This window comes from Xyrauchen texanus, chromosome 13, assembly GCF_025860055.1.
Source record: "Xyrauchen texanus isolate HMW12.3.18 chromosome 13, RBS_HiC_50CHRs, whole genome shotgun sequence".
NCBI classification, from domain to species: domain Eukaryota; kingdom Metazoa; phylum Chordata; class Actinopteri; order Cypriniformes; family Catostomidae; genus Xyrauchen; species Xyrauchen texanus.
In genome coordinates, this window is record NC_068288.1 from 22,231,277 (window position 1) to 22,252,079 (window position 20,803).

Sequence of the window (20,803 nt, forward strand, 5' to 3'; positions counted from 1 at the left end):
GGCATGTCGTCAAGACAGCTGAATGGAAGCAATGATTTTGCAAAATAATGTATTCTTCTGTACTTTATTAAATAGTACTTTATAAATTTATTGAATTTGTTAGATATGACAGCCATCAAATGACTTCGTGTTTTGTTTTAAGCGAATTAATAATTTGTTAGAAACTATAAATCATATACATTGTGTATAAGTGATGCAGGTTTATTCACTTGTACAGCGGAAAATAGAGCTTTTGCTGTCATTCATTGTGTATTTATTTAAGATTGGCTTCTTCTGTATTTTTTTCATGGTTCACACCATTGTCATTTAGTTGAAGTAGATCACTACCTCATAGTCAGGCAGGGATACGGGGTGGAAAAGTTGACATTTGTTGATTGATGCTATGACTTATGCTTGTTTGTACCTTATTCCGTTCTAGTGTTTATCATTTGTGATTAAAAGAAAACTAACCTCTGAGCTCCAAAAGAAATTAAGTAATTTACAAGTCCAAGTCAAGTCAAGTAAATTTTATTTGTATAGCGCCTTTCACAACACACATCGTTTCAAAGCAGCTTTACAGAAGATCAGCATTAACAGACGATAAAACAAAAATGTCTATAAAGTCGATGAATCATCATTGAGCAATTTAGATAAAATACAATTCTTAATCGTGTTTAAAAATAATTAAATTATAATTGTATTAATAACCCCAGTGAGCAAGCTGTAGGCGACTGTGGCAAGGAATACAAAACTCCATAAGATTTAGATTAATGGAGAAAAATAACCTTGGGAGAAACCAGACTCACTGTGGGGGCCAGTTCCCCTCTGGCTAACATTATGAATGTAATGTAAATATTACTTGTGTATAGTTAAAATCATGGTTTAAAATGATTAATCTAAGTAAGGGTTAAGGGTCAGTGTTTAAACATCGATTGTGTTTGAACTGTAAGATTAATGACCACAGTCTTTGAAGTCCATCTTGACTTTAGTCCACCTCAGATTAACGCGGCATTAGGATCAGAGTAAATGACCATGTGAAGAGCTTTATCACGTTTCATTGGGGTTCATTAAAGGTGTAATCATTGCCCAGTAGTGTTTTATAAAGAAGCTTTGGAATAAAAGATACATCTTTTTATTTTCACAGGCAAATCACTATTGAGGAAGGCGAGCAGCGGGCCAAAGAGTTGAGCGTGATGTTTATCGAGACCAGTGCTAAGACAGGCTACAATGTCAAACAGGTGAGTTTTACCTCACTACCTCTTTCCATTTGTGGAAAGAGCTGGAAAAAGCTGGAAGAGGGGACACAGTATGTGGGTGTTCGTTCAGATTTCTCAACTGACGTGCAGTTGAAAGCGTGACTCGGTGTGACTAAGCGCCGAGGTGGAAGAGAACAAATTTGACGTAGAACAGTGATGTGTGTTCTTCCTCTCTCTCTCTCTGTGAGCTGGAAGTGTGTACTGCACACCATGTGTGTTGTGTGGGCTAAATTGTGTTTTTATGTATGTTAGCATCAGCTTTGTCTGACTGGCTCACAGGCAGTGCCAGTCGTTCAGTCAACCTATCTCTCTTGTGCTGGAACGATCAAGCTTTTCATCTTTCTCTGAAAGCTAACACTGTCGAGTATTCAGTCAGATACAAAAGCATTCACAAAAGCTTCTTTCTTTATTGTTTCCCTTTCAGTAACAGTTTGGTGATGGAGATGTAATTTTATGAAAAAATGAACAGTGCTTCAAGAACAGTTTAAAAATCTTTAAAACTGCAGCTTGTGAAATGAAGATTCCGAGTTCTATTGTTCAGCATTTGTGACATGCTGTTGATTACCTCAGAAAATAACTTAGAACATCTTTCAGAACAGTAGAGTAATATTTAGACAATATATTCAATATTTAAAGTATATATTAATACAACTTAAGTGTGGGCTTTCTTTGCCACTAGTGCCACCAAATGGAATTGCAAAAATTTGGTTTTCAAACAGGTTTCCTGAACAGTCTCCTCATCTGCCATTGGTTGGACTTATGCATTTTTGCTGATTGGATTGCTATCCAATCATCAAAAGACTCAGATGTATTCAAAGTCACTTGAAATGATATATGAAATCACGTCTTTTAAATTCACTGCCCAGCATTAGCATAATCACGGAAGTGAACTCCGTTTTATTTGCATTTAGCACAGGAATTGAAGATCAAATTTATGTCTGTTTGGCGGTTTACACACCAAACTCAGAACATTGTTTGAGACAATATTGCTGTCAGGCTGGTCATACATTTTTGAAAGTGTGGGCTCTAATTTTGTAAGTGTGCAAGAACACTAATTCTAAGCGCAAACACATTCTTTTGTGTCAGCTCATAGTGCAAGTGAGTTAGGGAGCGAGTGTTTGCGCAGTCTGTGGGTGTACTCGTGCAAACTGGGGGTGTATAGTATGGTAATGAAGTGGCGCAAGGTGCAATTTGCTATTTTCCTGAGAAATAGGTAATTGTGCCAAGCTGTTTCAAAACCCTGTTTTATCTCAGCGCAAAGTCTAAACTCAGTTCCAACATTTACAGTTTGGAGATTTCACCAGCAGGTGTTAATCTCCAAAGGCTTAAAATATAGTGGAACATCATATTAAGTCCCTGACAATCGTCGTAGACATATCTGACAAGTTTTTTATGAGATATGGGCTAAACTATATATAGGTCATGGTTTATTATTCAGTTATTACACTTGTATTTACAATTGTATTTATGATCTAATTTATATTGGTATTTTTCCACCTGTTGTCATAGAGGGATTTTTAAGTCACTGGAAAAGGGCCCAGTAGAAGAATTTGGAGAGAGTAAAATGTTTGGATTTGGTCTAATTTTTTTGGACCACTTCGTTATTTTGATTATATTTTCGTTTAGTTTGAAGTGTTGAATTTAGAAATATTTTTGAAGTTAATTTATCAAAATCGTTTGTAGAAGTGAAGTGCTTACCGATAAATTAACTTTTAATACTAGCCATGATTTGATTGTCATTTGCTAAAAATGACTAATAATACTAACACTCTCTATAATTTTATGGAGCGGTAAATAGATATCACTTTAATAACACAAGGCAGCAATTAAACTGGCAGAGACAAAGGAACTGACCAGCACCGACTGCAGTGAGGTGATGAGCAATGAGGAACTTGAGCTTGACTGGCGGAGAAGGGGAAGTGATGGGAGCCGTGCGCTTGACCAGAAGTGAGAGGTGGAGAGGTGAGGCTGGACCCCTGGCATGATAAGTTGACGGATGAGCAGCTGGCACGGCGCAGCTAAGAGTAATCCAATGACTGGCGAAGATACAACCAACCGACAGACTGGCACTGGAGAAAACACACACACAGCGCAAAGACAGACCAAGGCAAGATGGAGTGAGGTACTCAGACACAACACAATAATCTGGCAACAAACCGACACACTGGGGAGTTTAAATAGAGAAGGGAAAATTAATGACAGCTGTCGCTGATCAGGAGGAGCAAGGTAGTCATAACAATGCTGATCACGGAAAACCGGTTTAATTTTAGACAGATGAAACCTAGGTGAACACGCTTGAAGTAATGGGGTAGTTTGAGCCGAACCGCCACCGGATTAAGCACCTTAGTAATGGCAAAGGGCCCGATGAATTTTGGTCCAAGTTTACATGATGGGATTCGGAGTGGAATGTCCTTGGCGGACAACCAAACCTTCTGCCCACAAACGTAAACCTGGGGATTAAACTGGTGTTGGTCATCTTGAGCCTTGAAACAAACGCCAGTCCTCAAGAGGACTTCTCTGGCCTGTCTCCAGGTGCGTTGACACAACTGAAATAGAGAATGGGCAGAGGGAACGATGACATCGGGCTCCTGCTCTGGGAATAAAGGTGGCTGATATCTAGGTACACTAGAAGGGCAATAAGCCCATAGACGATAGAGGCAATGAGTTGTGGACATACTCAACCCGGGCCAACTGGGAACTGCAAGATGAGTGATTGAGAGAAGCCATACATTGCAGCGCCTTCTCCAAGTCTTGGTTCGCACGCTATGCCTGACCATTAGTCTGGAGATGAAACCCAGAAGACAGACTCACCTTCACCCCCTGCTGTCGACAGAACTTTGTCCAAAACAGAAACAGAGCTGAGAGAGTCTTTTTTCTTCTCCCCTGTCAGAATCCACATCTATTGGGAGGCCATTGAGGCAAATACATGGTTAACAATTCAACAAACCCGCTGACGGCAATTTGGAGAGGGGAACGAAATGAGCCGCTTTCGAGAACCGGTCCACTACTTTAAAAATGACCGTGTTGCCATGGGAGGGGGCTAAACCGGTAGCAAAATGCATGACAATGTGTGTCCAGGGTCCCGGAGGGACTGACAGCTGTTGGAGGAGCCTTGCCGGAGTGCGTTGGGAGGTCTTATTGGTGGCACAAACAGGGCAGGCAGCTAAAAACTGACAGATGTCGGACGCTAGAGATGGCCACCAGAATCTCTGTCTAATCAAGGCCTGAGTACACTCACCCCCCCAGGTGGCAGGCTACGTTGGATGAATGACCCGATCGTAGAACATGTGTGCGAACGGATTGTGGAACAAATAACAAACCTGCTGGGCACTCTGCGGGAATGACAGTCCCATGTAAAACGGAACAAACTTTGGACTCCACTTCCCAGGTCACCATGCAGACCATCCGTGATGGAGGGAGAATGTTATCAGGGGCTTTGATGAAGGTATTGATCTCAAAACATAGAGAAAGTGCATCAGGTTTGCTGTTTTTATAACAAGGACGGTAGGACAGTACAAAGTCTTCTCCACAAAGAAGATCCCTGCCCCCTGCTGGTGAAGAGGAAGGACGGATGATGCCGGCATCCAGAGATTCATTGATGTACCTTTCCATGGCCTACCTCTCTGGAACCGAAAGTGAATAAAGCTGGCCCAATGGTGAAGTACCACCCAGAATCAGGTCAATCGCATAGTCGTACTGACGATGAGGAGGGAGGGATGTAGCGTAGGACCAACTGAACACCACCCTTGGGTCATGGTAAGCCACTGGCACCCTAGAAAAGTCCACTGGCTCATCCTGCAACACAGATCAAGACTAGACCGTGTAAACAGCAGAATACAAACAGACAGACAGTAAGGACTGTGACATGATCTTTTAATATGCATGGAACCAATCAATGTGAGTAGTGTGGATTACCAGCCAGGGGTGTCCAAGCACAACATGAGAAGACAGGATATTCTAATCATTGAGGCATCAGGTGTACACTTACAGAAATCACTGTAAAAAAGTGCTAGGCCCATGTTAAATTTACAAAAAAAAAAGTATGGTGAAAAAACTACATTAAATCTTTTTGAGTAGTTTTATCAGGGTTGTGCATAATTCTGAATTTCAGAATGAACTCCCTTTAAATTCATGAGTTGGAATTAGAATTTGGGCATGGGTGTCGTGGTCATGTGTCTGTCTGCGGGGATAGGGAAAGTCACCTAGGTTGTAATTAACACGGTCACTCATTATAGTGATGGCGGAGGGAGAACTGATAAGGCATGCCAGAGCATCAGAGAGAGAGAGAGAGAGAGAGAGTGTGTGACCAGAAAGCACAACAGTCTGAACTGAGAGAGTGTTTTTTCTTCTCCCCTTTCTCCCCAATTTGGAATGGCCTATTCCCAATGCGCTATAAGTCCCCGTGTTGGCGTAGTGACTCAGTCTGGGTGCCTGAGGATGAATCTCAGTTACCTCCATGTCTGAGACCATCAGTCTTATCACTTGGCTTGTTGAGCACATTACCACAGAGATGTAGCATGTGTGGAGGCCCACGCTATACTCCGTGGCATCCACGCACAACTCACCACACACCCAACTGAGAGAGAGAACCACACATTATAGCGACCACGAGGAGGTCCCCATGCAACTCTACCCTCCCTAGCAACCGGGCCAATTTGGTTGAACTCACAACTCCAGGGATGGTAGTCAGGGCCAATAATCGCTGAGCTACCCAGGCACCCCTGAGAGAGTGTTTTTTGATTATTTAAGCGCGCTTTCATTTGCCTGCAAGTTTAGCCTCTTTAATGGCGATGGTAACCGTCAATAACGTAGAAACTTGCAGGCAAATGAAAGCCCTTTTAAATAAACAAAAACACTCAGTTCAGCCTGTCATTCATTCTGGTCACTCTCACTCTCTGGCGCTCTGGCATCCCTTATCAGGTCTCCCTCCACCATCACTATAATGAGAGATGGGTGTTAGAGTTATTACAACCCAGGTGACAAGCCTTACCACTTTCCCTCTCCCACAGACAGACACATGGCCACACCCCCCATGCCACATAATTGAGTTGTTGAACAGTTGAACCCCCAACCTTCTGGTCAGTAACCCTGAGTCTCAACCACTGAGCCACCACTGCCCCCTAGTTGTTTCATCACATTTCATTGATAGCACGAGAGACTGCTTCAGTCTGTGTCATGCCGTATTATTGGCAATGATGTTGAGTTTGCTTGTCCTTGTCCTTGTCCCTATTACAAATTACAATCATTCCAAAGCCTTTTACATTGTTGATGTCAACATGTGTGCATGCGTGCAGGGCCATAGCTAGAGGGTGAAAGGTGGTAGCGATTCTACTGGTCCAGGGGGGCCCCACAGCAAATTCAAAACTGAATTTTTTTTAATTGGTAAAGGGCCCAGAGCAATATATAATCACGGGGCCCAGAATTCCTTGCTACGGCCCTGCATGCGTGTGTGGATGACTAGAACTTGTGTGTTTGCAAAGTTTAGAATCTGTGTTCTCTGAGGCATCTGTTTATGACCAGAGTGCACCATTTATCTGAGATTACAATCGATACTGAAATGTTCTAATTTATTTCTCCAATAACAGCAAAATTAGTTTAACGGATTACCACGTGGAGGTAATTATGATGACTCAAATATTGATTAAAGAATTGCAAGGTGTCATGTTCTTTCCAGGATGAAATTGAACTCATGTTTAAATAATACAGAACATAAGAGCACATTAACACTGCTAGCACAGTTTGGGATAATTCTAATGGAGATATTTGTTATACAAAAAATATTGCCTTAATTTTTAAGCATTTTAAGTGTCATTTGATGCATAACATGTTCGCTGCTTATTGTCATTAATGTAAAGGTCTGACTCTGTACTTTGTTATACAGAAAAGTAATGCAATTTTTTCTCTCCGTCTTCAATTCGGAAAAAATGCAGTGGCTCTCTCCCATGTAGTGAAGCATGACTGTATGTCTGTGTTTTCCTTAATTGGAATGGATTGTGTTCCTTTGCTTTTGTCCAAGCTACATTGCTTTATGGCTCTCTCTGTCTTTCCGGTCAAAAACAATGGCCTGAAGGTAGTTAACAAAATGAGTCTTTCTTTCTGACCCTCTCTGCCTGATGGTCCACTGGTCTCCATATCCCTCTGGCTCGTCCATTGTGATTGATGACGTGAAACGAGAGGGGTGGTACTGGCTACATAAGCTAACTGCCCTGTTTGATATGATTCAGAGTGAGTGGGACTATATATCATTGCTTTATAACCTTATGTAGCTTCTGGGAACAGCCCTTTATAGTGGAAAGCTGTAATGGAGGTGTGCGGTGGGCCATTAATTACCCTGATAGGAGCGGTGCAATGGCAATGTATTGCAAGTTTCAGAAGATAGAGTCAGTCGAAGTTCTTTTTGCTGTCTCTTATCTTATACAAAGAGTCTTCTTTAAAGGTCAGCAGGTGTTTTAGTCTGTGACACTTATGATTCTGAAAAGAACTGCTTACATTGGGATCTTCATTTCTGTTAATATGTATAGGAAGACCAGGCTGTTTCAATACATCAGAGAAAATACTCTTTCAGTCTTCACACCGTCTCTTTTTTACCTGTTTAAAAATAGTTCCGTTCATGTTTTCTGCCTGACTATTTTAATATCAGCATGAAATGCACTACATTGCAAAAAGTATGTGGATACCCCCTTATAATTAACAGGTTTGGTGGTTCCTCTATTAATTCCAGTGACGACAAATCATAATGCTACTTCATACAAGACTTTGTGGCAACAGGTTGGGTAGAACCATTTTATATTCCAGCATAACAATGACCCTGTGCACAAAGCAAGGTCCATAAACAAATGGTTTACTGCATCTGGTGTGGAAGAACTTCACTGGCCTGCACAAAGCCCAGACCTGAACCCCATTGAACATGGGGTGAATTGGAATGGTGCTGGCATAACTTAAAGGGATAGTTCACCCAAAATGAAAATTCTCCGTTTTCTCACCCTCATGCCATCCCCAGTGTCTATGACTTTCTTTTTTCAGCGGAATACAAACAAAGATTTTTAGAAGAATATCTCAGCTCTGTAGGTCCATACAATGCAAGTGGATGGTGGAAGCTCCAAAAAGCTTCTTTGCTTCTTTATTGGGGTGTGAAACACGTCAATATTTAAGTCCTTTTCACTATAATTGTTTACTTCTGGTGGCTCTCCAATGCACACCCAAGAGGGGAATCAGTTCACGCTGCCTCTCGTGTGACGTAAGTGGCTGGCATGTTCAAATTAAAGCAAAACCAATGAAGCTTGAGAACAGCGTTCTCTTTCACACAAATCGAGCTGCATTACCTGTTGTATCGTGTCAGTTCTCAGGTGAACATGACAATGCGCTTAGGTCATGCACTGGAGAGTGTAGTGGAATTACTTTCACTACAACTGTCTGTGCTTTTTGGAGTTTTAAAGTGCTGATCACATACACTTGCATTGTATGGACCTACAGAACTGAGACATTCTTCTAAAAATCTTCATTGTGTTCTGCTGAAGATAGAAAGTCATACACATCTGGGATGACATGGAGGTGAGTAAATGAGTAGAGAATTTTCATTTTTGGGTGAACTAACCCTTTAAGGCTAGGGTATACTTTGTTTTTCTGCATGCCATTACGTCATTACATGTCTCTAGCATTCCAAAGTGTTCTCTTTTGACCACAAGCTCGAGCGGACGTGTTTGATGCATGCGCACAATGTCTGCTTTATGATTCTTGTCAGTACAGTCAGCTCCAGGCACAGGCGCATTGTGGCACCTAACGTAACGAGGGAAAAAATTAGGTACTTGGCCTCTAGGCTGCAGAGGCTATTGTATTATGTTTACCAATAGCCAAAAAGCTATTTAGATATTGTTTTGGGCCACTTACACACTGTGTAATGAAGTCTCAGGCAAGTTGGGATCCATCTGCGGTATTTTATTAAAGACAGCACAAAAGTTGTACAGGCAAGGTCAATGGCAGGCAAACAGAGAATGTAGAAGGCAGGCAGAAGAGTAACTAGAACAGGCAGAGATCAGGGCAGGCAGCAAACTATCAGGGTCTAAACAACAGGCAGGAACGGTACACAGAATGACTAGAAGGTAAACCAGAGATTAACTTGCTTGGTAGAGTCGCCGGAGCAAACAAGACTTCGCAAAGAGTGAGTAGGCTGAACAGTTTAAATAAAGCGTGAGAAACAGGGAACAGCTGTGGAGTAATCAGACCTAGGTATGCAGGCTTATGGGAAATGTAGTCTTAGCGGTCAATACTCCGGTGAATCAGATCTCCGATGACTGGAGGGGGAGGCGCTCTCAGTGTTCGTAACACACTGATACCTTTTCAATTTCATAACGTTACCATTTTCGAAACGCTTAATTTTCAGTGGAGGAAAATGCTGTTATAGTGTGGATTTGAGGCATAAATGTTGTATTTCAAATGAAAACATATTAGTGTGGACGTGCCATTTGTAAATACGCATTAAGGTCTGGCTCCATTCCTGTATGGAACATCCACTGTTCAAGATACAATCAATTCCTGATGGATGAAATCATGTTTTCTCTCGTTTAATATCCTGTTTCACTCAGCTATAAGCTTTCAGAAGAAAAATGGGTTGTGAACAGGGATTTACTTTTGACATTACAACAATTTTAATATTTTGACTCAACTGTTTGTGATTAAGAATAGCCTTTTCCAGAAAGGTGCTGGATACTGCCAATGATAGCTTCATAGCTTTTAATAAAATTCCCTAACCGTCTTCTCTTTTCTCTCCTGCAGCTGTTTCGACGTGTGGCAGCTGCACTCCCAGGAATGGAGAGTATGCAGGAGACAAGCAAAGAAGGGAGTATCCTTTAAGTGAGCTCAAAGCTGAAACAATTTAGCAGTTAAAGGAATAGTTCACACAAAAATGTACTCAGCCTAATGCCATCCCAGATTTGTATGACTTTCTTTCTTCTGCAGAACACAAATTTAGATTTTTCCATACAATTCATGTGAATGGGAGACATTAAGCACATTAAGGCACCGTAAAAGTAATCCATAAGACTCGAGTGGTTAAATCATTGTCTTCTGAAGCTAAATGATAGGTGTGGTTGATAAACAGGTTAATATTTAAGTTCTTCTTTGCTTGAAATTCTTCCCCCTGTCCAGTAGGGACGGTATGCATTAAGAACGTGAATCACCAAAAACACAAGAAGACAAATGTGAAAGTTATTTGTTTCTCACCCACACCTATCATTTAGCTTCAGAAGACAATGATTTAAGCACTCGAGTCTTATGGATTACTTTAAAAATGTTGGCACCCATTTACTTGCATTGTATGGACTGAAAGAGCTGAGAAATTCTTCTAAAAATCTTAATTTGAGTTCTGCATATGAAAGAAAGTCATACACATCTGGTATGGCATAAGAGTGAGTAAATGATGAGAGAATTACATTTTTTTGGGTGAACTATATCTTTAAGTATTGAATGTCCAAATGTAGTGTGCTGTTCTTGTGCTTTCTCGTCCTATTGAATATAGAGTGAAAGATGGGATACTCTGCTGTATATTCAATAGGATAAGAAAAAAAAGAACTGACTGGACTTCAATACTCTTGTACATATGACCTCTATTACATTGTGTTGTTTCTTTTCACAGTCCACATTAGTGTTAAAAATTAACATAGATTACACATTTTGATGCAACTTCATCTAAATGCAAATCTCTTTGTCATTTGCATTTATTATTCACAGAATATTTCTTACCGTTAAGAATAACAAAGTGCCTTTGAAAGTGCCTTTGACATTGTTTCAAGAAAAAAAAAACATGCTACACGTTTTCTGACCTTCATGTCATGTGAATTTGCACTTGGGTGTTTTTGCACTGCATTGCACCTTGATAGCAGTAGTAGTTGAAATGTGTTAAAAGCAATGTCAGAAATTAAATTTTTATTAAGGGGCAGTATTTATCTCCTAGAGTTGATTTTCAGAGGCATTTTTTACATTTATGAGGTTATATTTCTTCTAAAACATATTGTTTGTTATCCATGTATGTCAAATGCTTCGATTTAAACACTTCCTTAAAATAATTTCACAATCTGATTTCTTATAAATAAATAACTAGGCCAACGATAGAATCATAAGAAATGCGGCAGACTTTGCTAATAAAAAGAGGAGTGCATTGTGGGGCATCTTTGCCACCACATTTTAAATTGTGTAATTTCTTGTCAACTTTGTTGACATTTTGCCTCGATTTAATTTCTGACCATGTGTTAGAAGTGAGGCCCATCATATTATAAGAACAGCTGCTTTTCACTTTCTGGTACAAATACAAAATCAGATGTAAATAATCCCTGTCATTGTCTTGTCTTTAATGTTCCAGCACATGTTGGATACTGTACTGTACTGAGATATTTAACTCATTCAACTAGGAGACACATGCTGGCAAATTCTAGATTTGCAATCATATAGACAGCGTGACGTGAGAGCATGGATTCTGTGTGTGAGTGTACAGCAGATGACAGGCAACATGAGGTCACAGTGATGTGCTCTAGTACAGGAGTTGTCCAGCAGCCCTCAGACTGTGAGGGCTCATATCAGTCGGGTTAGATCTCAGATGCTGATAGGCGGATAGCTTGTCTCATAGAAAAAATCATTAGGGCTTCATGATGGAACTGCAGGGGGTTTGTATGATTGTGATAGAAATGTTAATACAAATTTTATTGAATCAAATGTATTTTGATAACACTTTATAATAAGGTTCTATTTGTTAATGCATTAGTTGCATCGTGAACTAACAATCAATAATATTTTAGTAACACTTTACAATAAGGTTCCATTCGTTTACATTAGTTAATGCATTAGGAATCATGAACTAACAATGAACAATAGTTTTAAAAAGCATTTATTAATGTTGGTTAATGTTAATTAGTCAATTTTTCATTTTTATTAAATTTTTATTTTTTGTCTGTTGTCACAGTGTTGTCAAAGTGTCACAGAAGCACCATAAAATGATGTAGTTGTTCAGCAGCTGCATTTTTAATGCCAGATTTGCTTTTTATGACAGTATCAGTTAGGTTTAGGTTCAAGGTTTAGGGTAGGGAGGTAAAATTTATTGATTTAAAACTCAATATAGCATTAACCTTAAAAACACCATCTGTTTGGGATAAAATTCAACTCTCTTTTAGCATCACACAGTGAACATTTTTCCAACCAAGTCTCAAAGAATGAACGTTACTATAACAACGTATTTACAAACGGAGTTTTACGTGTTGCGTTCTACGTTTTACCGCAGTTTCTTGAAATTTACACTAGAGGCCCTGCAGTAACTTTGCTTTTAATTCACTTTCACACAAATCATGAATACAAAAGCTGATTATGACTTTATAAACACAATTTTTTTTGCTTTTTGACACACACTCTGCTATGTTATGATATTGAAACACTTTTACTCTAACGTGTAATGAACGATAATTTTTAATTCTTGTATTACAGACCCCCCTACATTTACACACTTATTCCAACGTGATTAGCTTGTGGGGTAGCACACGTCATTGAGTGTGGGACTTTGAACTCAGAACACCAAGGTTTGGGCCCAGCCAAGCACGCAAGTTGTCACATGAGATGAAATTGTCAGAGTAGCAAGGTGGTTGCTTCAGAAAATGTGCTTTTCATGTCACATTTGCTTTTAGGACCGTGTTAGTTAGGTTTAGCTGTTGGTTAAGGGTATGGATGTCTGTTTTGTTCATCTCTCATTTGCTTTTGTATCACTATTGGTTACATTTAGGTTAAAGGTTTAAATTAGGGAGGTATATTTTACTAATTAAAACCTCCATCTAACACTCATGTTTAAAACCTAATCTATATTTCAAAAACTATATTTTACTTGTTTTTGGCACCCCTTGCTGGACAAGTCACTGTGAGACTGCATCGAAACGTGTAATGAAGCACGTACAGTAATTTCATTTGAAATAAATTTACCACGGTCATGTAAATTTCATGAGATCAGGCTGAATTTCACCTTAGAACTGCCACTATTCATCTTGCAGCCATTATGTGCCACAGTTACGTAATTTAATGAGATCAGGTGTTTTTTTAATGTCCAACAAAATATGGATTACCACATTTTCACACTTGTTCAACATCATTTAGCCAATCCTCTCTGTCACACGACAAATAATAATCTAATAGATTTGATTTTGGTTCTAACTAAGTCAAAATATCTAGTTACTGCATTTTACCTTTGCACAGCGGTAAATTCTGTATTGTGAATTTATATTTAGCAGTTATGTTGACGGTCTGTATGCTTGGCCATGATATCAATTTACTTTGTCACATGGGGTGATTTTCAATTACTGTTTGTACTAATAAGTCGCACCCTGATCATTACATGATCTTATTTTCTTTGACAGTGAAAGTTAAGGTTCTCTTATATTATATACTTTTTGGTATATACTATTTGGTGCACTCCCTAAAAAATCCATCAGATTTACTGCAGTTCTAACTCAATGTTTTTTGTCAGAGCTCTCACACAACTTCTTGTGTGATTGGAATGATTCTCTTTGGAGAGATACTTAAAAAAGAAACGACGCATCCCTACTGTTTCTCCAAATCTGTCGCTCTCTTCCCTTCCACTCTTTCATTCCTACTTAGTCCATGTCCACGAATACATAACATAAAAACCAAAAAACATTCCAAGCAGATCTGAGAATTTAACCGTGAAAAAAATCAGGGCAGGCATATACTGTACCTATAAGCACTGATTATAACTTGTGCTACAGAGCATTATAGACAAATGAGGGTAAATGTGGAACAATTGTGAATTTGACCAAAACTGATGATTCGAGAATGAATATATGTAATAAAATGGCCTACAGCAGCTCCGAAACAGAGTCTTGATAATCCATTGCAAACTAAATGTGAATGAGACAACAACTGAATACTGTAATGAACCACTTACGGTAATATCATTTTCCAAAATGTTGTCACAGTCACATCATTTTGATCTGGCTAAGAAGTGTGGATTATCACATTTTCACACTCGTTCAACATAATTGAGACAGACTTGTCTCTCACAGGACGAATCATATTCTAACAGTCAAAATTTCAGTTATAACTCGGTTGTTACTAAAGCAGCTCTAAAAGAGATGATCTTCCAATGACAAACTGAATGTGAATGAGACAAAAAAAAGGACTCTGAGGGCTGTATAGCAAACAAATGAGGATAGACAGCAGTCTTACATTTGGCGCATTCCGAGAGGAGTTCATTTAGCATGTTTAAATTGGGTACAGTGAAGTGTAGGTTCACTTCATTTGTATGTTGGTCCAGAAATCTGATGCTTCAAAGCAAGAATGTGGGGGTTAGTGCAACAGATTTTGTGAAATTACAGGTGCATCCGTTAAAGGGACAAATCATTTCATTCTGACACTATTACCCAAATTACACAATCACACAGACCTCTCAACTCACCACTTCAACATTAGTTCATGAATGCAAACATGAGCACATAAAATTTATTTTCAACAGTTGGCTGCAGGTGCAGCTGGTGTGACTGTACAAGCATAAAACAAGCCACACTAAACCCACACATCTCTCAGGGACACAAGCAGTTAACATGTATTTGAATGAGACTCTTTTACATTGAGCTGGAAAGACATTTTGTGTTGTTTTGCTGTTCCCCTAATAGACACTAGATGGTGTGCATTCCCTTTTGCATTTAATTAATTAAAAATACGATATGATTAAGGTTAAGGTTAAAAAAATAATTTTTTACCTGTTCAAAAAATATGTACATGTATAAAGCACTTTGTAGATGTAAATACTCAATTTGTCCAACGTATGATATTCTGCAGCATTTATGACTGCATTTACTCCTAATACCTCAAGGGGTCAGTAGGAACATATATTTTGAAAGTATTTAAAAATATGTGGTAAGTAAACCACCAAATATTGTTATTTATTGATATATAGCCCCCTCCTCCTTCAATGCATTTACTGTCTTAACAGCAATCTCCACTCTCGGATCGTAACCAAACTAATATAATGAATATATAAAAGGACAACACATACTAAAACAAAGTAGACTGAAGACCAATAAAATGTATCAAGTCCAGCAGAGATACAGATGGGCTCCAGACAGCACAGACAAATTTATTCAGGCACTCAATTCTGAAGAATTGAAAAATCTGATCACTACATTTATTCATAAGAAATGTGAAACTAACAAGGCTGGTATTAATTTGACTACAAATTAAATCAATAATATATTTCAAAAAGCAGCCTGTAAAACTGAGATGAAAAAGAAACATACTAAAAAATTAAAATAAAACAAAAAACAGAAAAGTATTTTGACACTGACTGCAAAACCTTAAAATTTTAATTTATATAAATTATTCCATATTTCAAGTTGTGTTTATTGGATTTTGTGGATTTAATCAATAAAAATGTTTATAGCAAAGAAAGCAACAAGGGGCATTTATATGAGTCAGTTTACAAACAGCTTAAACTTCTTTAGAACAATGACAAAAACAAAAAATAATTATAATAATACTTGTAAAGGGACACGGCAGCACTGGCTGCCTAATTTGTTTTAACGTGCCACAGCCTGAGAGACAGTGGGCAAATGTATCACCCCAGTGTGTTACCCAGTTCTTTTACTGTGTGACCCTCAGTATATGTGTGTGTCTGAATTTATGTGTATGTAAACAGGTTAGTGGTCTTCAGAACTTAAATACTGTGGCCTTCAGCTGTGCACAAACGTTCTGAATTGTTACATTGTTCAACTTACATTTAAATGTAGATTAACATGTTGTTCTGTTTTTATATACATCCGCTGCTTTGGCAATATTGTATTGTTAACAGTCATGCTAATGAAGCCACTTTGAATTTAATATATATGTGTGTGTGTGTGTGTGTGTGTGTGTGTGTGTGTGTGTGTGTGTGTGTGTGTGTGTGTGTGTGTGTGTGTGTGTGTGTGTGTGAGCGTGTATTTATCACTTTGTGGGGACCAAATGTCCCCATAAGGATAGTAAAACCCGAAATTTTTGACCTTGTGGGGACATTTTGTCGGTCCCCATGAGGAAAACAGCTTATAAATCATACTAAATTATGTTTTTGAAAATGTAAAAATGCAGAATGTTTTCTGTGAGGGTTAGGTTTAGGGGTAGGGTTAGGTTTAGGGGATAGAATATAAAGTTTGTACAGTATAAAAACCATTATGTCTATGGAAAGTCCCCATAAAACATGGAAACACTACATGAGTGTGTGTGTGTGTGTGTGTGTGTGTGTGTGTGTGTGTGTGTGTGTGTGTGTGTGTGTGTGTGTGTGTGTGTGTGTGTGTGTGTGTGTGTGTGTGTGTGTGTGTGTGTGTGTGTGTGTGTGTGTGTACTATATGGACAGTCTTTTTAAATTCATTAATAAATGTGCTTCTTTTATATGCAAAAAATTTTTTTTTAAATGTATAGGTTTTATCCAAGATAAAAACAAAAACAAGTAAAAAACAATTAAATATCATGACCTACACAGTATCTTGTCTAACTTTGATTATTTTCACCAGCCTCATACAAATAACTATAAATATTGCATAATCAAATATAACGTTTTTGAATATAACTTATGTACAGAGGTTTTCTTCCTTAACAGCATTCCTCAGTGATTGACATTAAACTGGACAAACCACAAGAGCCTCCAACTGCTGAGGGCGGATGTTCCTGTTAATAGCCCATGTCTCATCTACAGCATCATTTACACCACATGCTTGTTGTGTTGCTTCCTCTTGGTTAGCTTCCATTTGTGTTTTTAGATTGGATATTTGGCCTTCACATCTGATTTTCAGTAACTGGTTGGAATCGATGTTACATCAATTTCAATTGTAAAATAGTATTCTTTATTAATGTTTTGTAAAAATTTGAAAAGTTTAGGGCAAAAATCAACAAAAAGTAATCTATATCCAACATGTATACTTTTTGAAAATGTTGAATGGTAGATTTTTCCCTCCTTGTTTTGTATTTTTGTATATAAGGAAAAGCACTAAAACAGATGTTGACAAGACCATAAAAAGCAAGATTAGAGCAAAGACATCAAAAGCAAGAGGGCAATTTAAACAAAAAAATTATATATTGAAAATACAGCAAGCATGAATGTCAGCCATTTTTAAAGTTATCATCTCAGTCCTGCTGGCTACTGTGCACAAGAATATGTGAACGCTGACTTCTACATGTGACTCAATGCATTTCATCAAAACAACTTAATTCAGACTTTTTTCCTTTTCTTTTTCTCTTTGTGAAACCAAACTCAAAAGTTTGGATTTCAGGCAAGGTTTTTGTCCTTCTAAGTTTGTGTAAATATACCTGACTGTGTCATTTCAGATATCCCAAATATTTGCCATATTCCAGTGTAAATGTCATTTATATGTTTGTGTACAATTTATTGAATGTTTACAGCAAATCTTCTGATTTCCTCTTCCTCTTCAAATTGCTTGCATTACGTGAGCAAGCTTCAAATGAACCTATAACCTGATAACAAGGAATGCTCCACCCTCTTCTGTAGAATGTTTCTTAATCTTTAACTCAATAGTACATTTAGTGTATCGCAGATAATGTGACAGAGAAGCAAATTACGCACATCTAAACTTAGTCAATCCACACAATCCCACACAGAGTTATTGAGCATTGTCAAATTCTATTGTAAATATATCTGCTGCTGTTTTCAAACAGGCTTTAATATTAGAAATTCAAAGATGGGACATTCTTTCAAAAAAACTATAGTTCACTTTTAAGAGTTAGCATTATGCAGCATTATAGTGTTCGCTTTATATAGGGACGCACTCATGCCTACAGCTCCTTTTTGGGCCAGTAAATTGTAGTGCACTGGACAGGAGGAAATGTGTATATCAAGTTATTTGAAATGTATTTCATGTGAATCCTTAATGCACTTTTTCAAGAAAGATGTAAATGTTTAAAAATTGCTGTCAAATGTCTGTGCTTAAATTTCACTTTAGAGGTAAAACTGTAGCATACATTTCTGTGAAAACCTCGAGGGTCACTGTACAGATAAACTATTGGTTAAACTGCATCACATAACGGCAGACACAAGTTGAGACTTTCTTTTTGTGACAGAGAGGAAATGTTGGAGTTGCGATGGAGCACTTGAAAAATGCGCATATACGTATGACATCTGTGTCTGGAATGGTACCATATATAGCAAAGTATGTGTTGAAATACTAGTTTATTCCTATTAAATCCAGCAGAATTTTGTTGAAATAGGATACGATAAATTATGCTGGACTTAAGTGACTAGTGACTCATCCATCACAGTAAAACCCCTTGCTTTCTGCCTATGGATTTGACAGTTGCTGTTTTATATGCCTGATCTGCTTTTAATGCATCTCTTAGATGCCCCTTTTAACCCATAATATAGAAAGATGCTCCATGGAAACTGTAAAGGGAAAACCAGACTTTGTGATAGTCTGGGTTGGGGTTGTCACTCCTAGTGTCAGTATGCCTGTGACAGAGCCTTCTCAGATCAAAGAGAGGTGCAGAGAGATGCCACTTAGCTATCCATGGCTTTGGGGTATTTATTGACTGGCGACATTTTGTTACAGATCTAGTCATTTTCACTTCTCATTTGGATTAAAACGGGGTGCAGATATGCTCCATGTATGGAATCATATCATTAGTAAACATGTAATACCAGTAGTCATTGTGATATTGGCACAGCGCATCAGCCTTGGGTGAATGTCTGTGCGTGAGTTGAGTCATGCTTTTGAGGGTGCAACCATTCCCAGTGTATACAATATGTTTTAGCTTAGTGAAGCCAGCCTGATTGATTCAGAGCTACAGTAGCTGTTTCATTCACACTGTATAGAAATCTAGCATGTTGGTCCAAATCAGTAAAATCAATAAAAGTGTTTTATTGCCAAAAATATTATTGTTGATCCTATATTTTTCATTAAATTAATGAATAATTGTGCTTCTTATATATATATATATATATATATATATATATATATATATATATATATATATATATATATATACATAATGTAAATTCTATAATTATGATTTTAGGAAACAATTTATTTTAGACACAATAATATATTCATCCAAGTTGTTTTCATACAGTTGGTGGTATTTATAACTTTGGACATTTTTGTTGCACTTATCGCAAACTGATTCACTGTTTTCGGTCCTAACAGGTTTTGCAAATGTGTTAATGCTCTTTACTGACTCTGAGAGCTAATTTGTGCTCACTTGTCTCTTCCAACAAACACAAGGAAGTGAGTTGACTTTTCATGCAGTGAATATTAAGGAAGTTGCTATAGATATTACTGGACTATGCCACTGATACCCATGGCTTTTATAGCACAAAGATATTTATGTTTCCACTGAAGCTGTTCACTGTGGTATGTGGTAATTCTTCTGTGAATTTTGTTTGGAAAAAAGAAACATATTCTCTAAAATTTCCTTCATGAAAAACTGCATATGTGCAGTTGTGTGTAGAAAGACTGTATTGAAATAGGGTGTAATGAAAAACATTGGTAAATCACAAAAGTCAAAGCTCTCAACACTTTTAGAAATCTTTCATATTTAAAAATGACGGATGTCTACAGAAAAGGGAATTCAACATATTGTCATGGTTGAATTATTTGTTTCTGTGCTGTCAAAGGCCTATTGTAGACACACTACAATGATGCTGGCAATGTGCCAGCAGAAATGAATATGCTTGCATGTTTTTTTGTTTTAGTTTTTATTTGTAATCACCTTGTGACATTTCTTTTGATGAAAGAAGGTCAGTAGCACTGTTTGGAAGGGATTCGTTTTTCAAACAATGATGTGATTTCACGTATTGATTGGGATTGGATTGGGATCTCTGTAGTTTTCACAAAGATGGGAATTTATGATGTCTGGATGTTAGAAGGTCATGTAAGTGCTCTGGATTTGTGCCACAACAAGATATGTTGCTTTGGTTACGTTATTCGACATAGTTAAAAATAAATTAAGCAAATTAATTTATATATTAAACCGCATTCAAAGACCTATTGGGACAGGATTTGATTTCTCTGAATCCCACCAAATTACCCGGAAAACAGTAAATAATTTACACCATCTTTTTACCGAGGTTGTGTGGGATTTAAATCACAAAGTAAGTCTCAGTGGTGTAGTAGTGTCTGAAGAGGTGAGAATATTTTGAATTCATGAATTAAACGTCCACCCATTCTCTCAAATGAATATATTTACATTTACATCGATCAGCCACAACATTAAAATCACATGTCTAATATTATGTAGGTCTCACTCGTGCTGCCAAAACTGCACAATTGTACAAAGCGGTTATCTGAGTTACCATTGCCTTTGTTAGTTTGAAGCAGTCTGACCATTCTCTATTGAACTCTCTCATCAACAAGGCATTTATGTCCACTGAACTGCCGTCACTGGATGTTTTGGCACCATTCAGAGTAAATTCTAGAGAATATTGTGTATGAACATCCCAGGAGATCAGCAGTTACAGAAACACTCAAACCAGCCCATCTGGCACCAACAATCATGCCACGGTCCAAATCACTGAAATCAAATTTTTTTTACTAATTCTGATGGTT

General features: G+C 38.0%; 1 protein-coding gene across 2 annotated transcripts in view; it reads left to right on the top strand.

The window, feature by feature from the left end:
• rab6ba (RAB6B, member RAS oncogene family a) overlaps window positions 1-19,118 on the top strand; it is a 139,259-nt gene extending 120,141 nt beyond the window's left edge. The window contains exons 6-8 of one of the 2 annotated variants that reach the window (XM_052141269.1): window positions 1,124-1,217; window positions 10,008-10,074; window positions 16,859-19,118. In XM_052141269.1, coding sequence (XP_051997229.1) covers window positions 1,124-1,217; window positions 10,008-10,074; window positions 16,859-16,923 — 226 coding nt within the window. In that variant the 3' untranslated portion in view covers window positions 16,924-19,118. The remainder of the gene's footprint in view (window positions 1-1,123; window positions 1,218-10,007; window positions 10,075-16,858) is intronic. The other variant, XM_052141270.1, reaches the window with a different exon arrangement.
• Window positions 19,119-20,803: the final 1,685 nt, after the last annotated feature.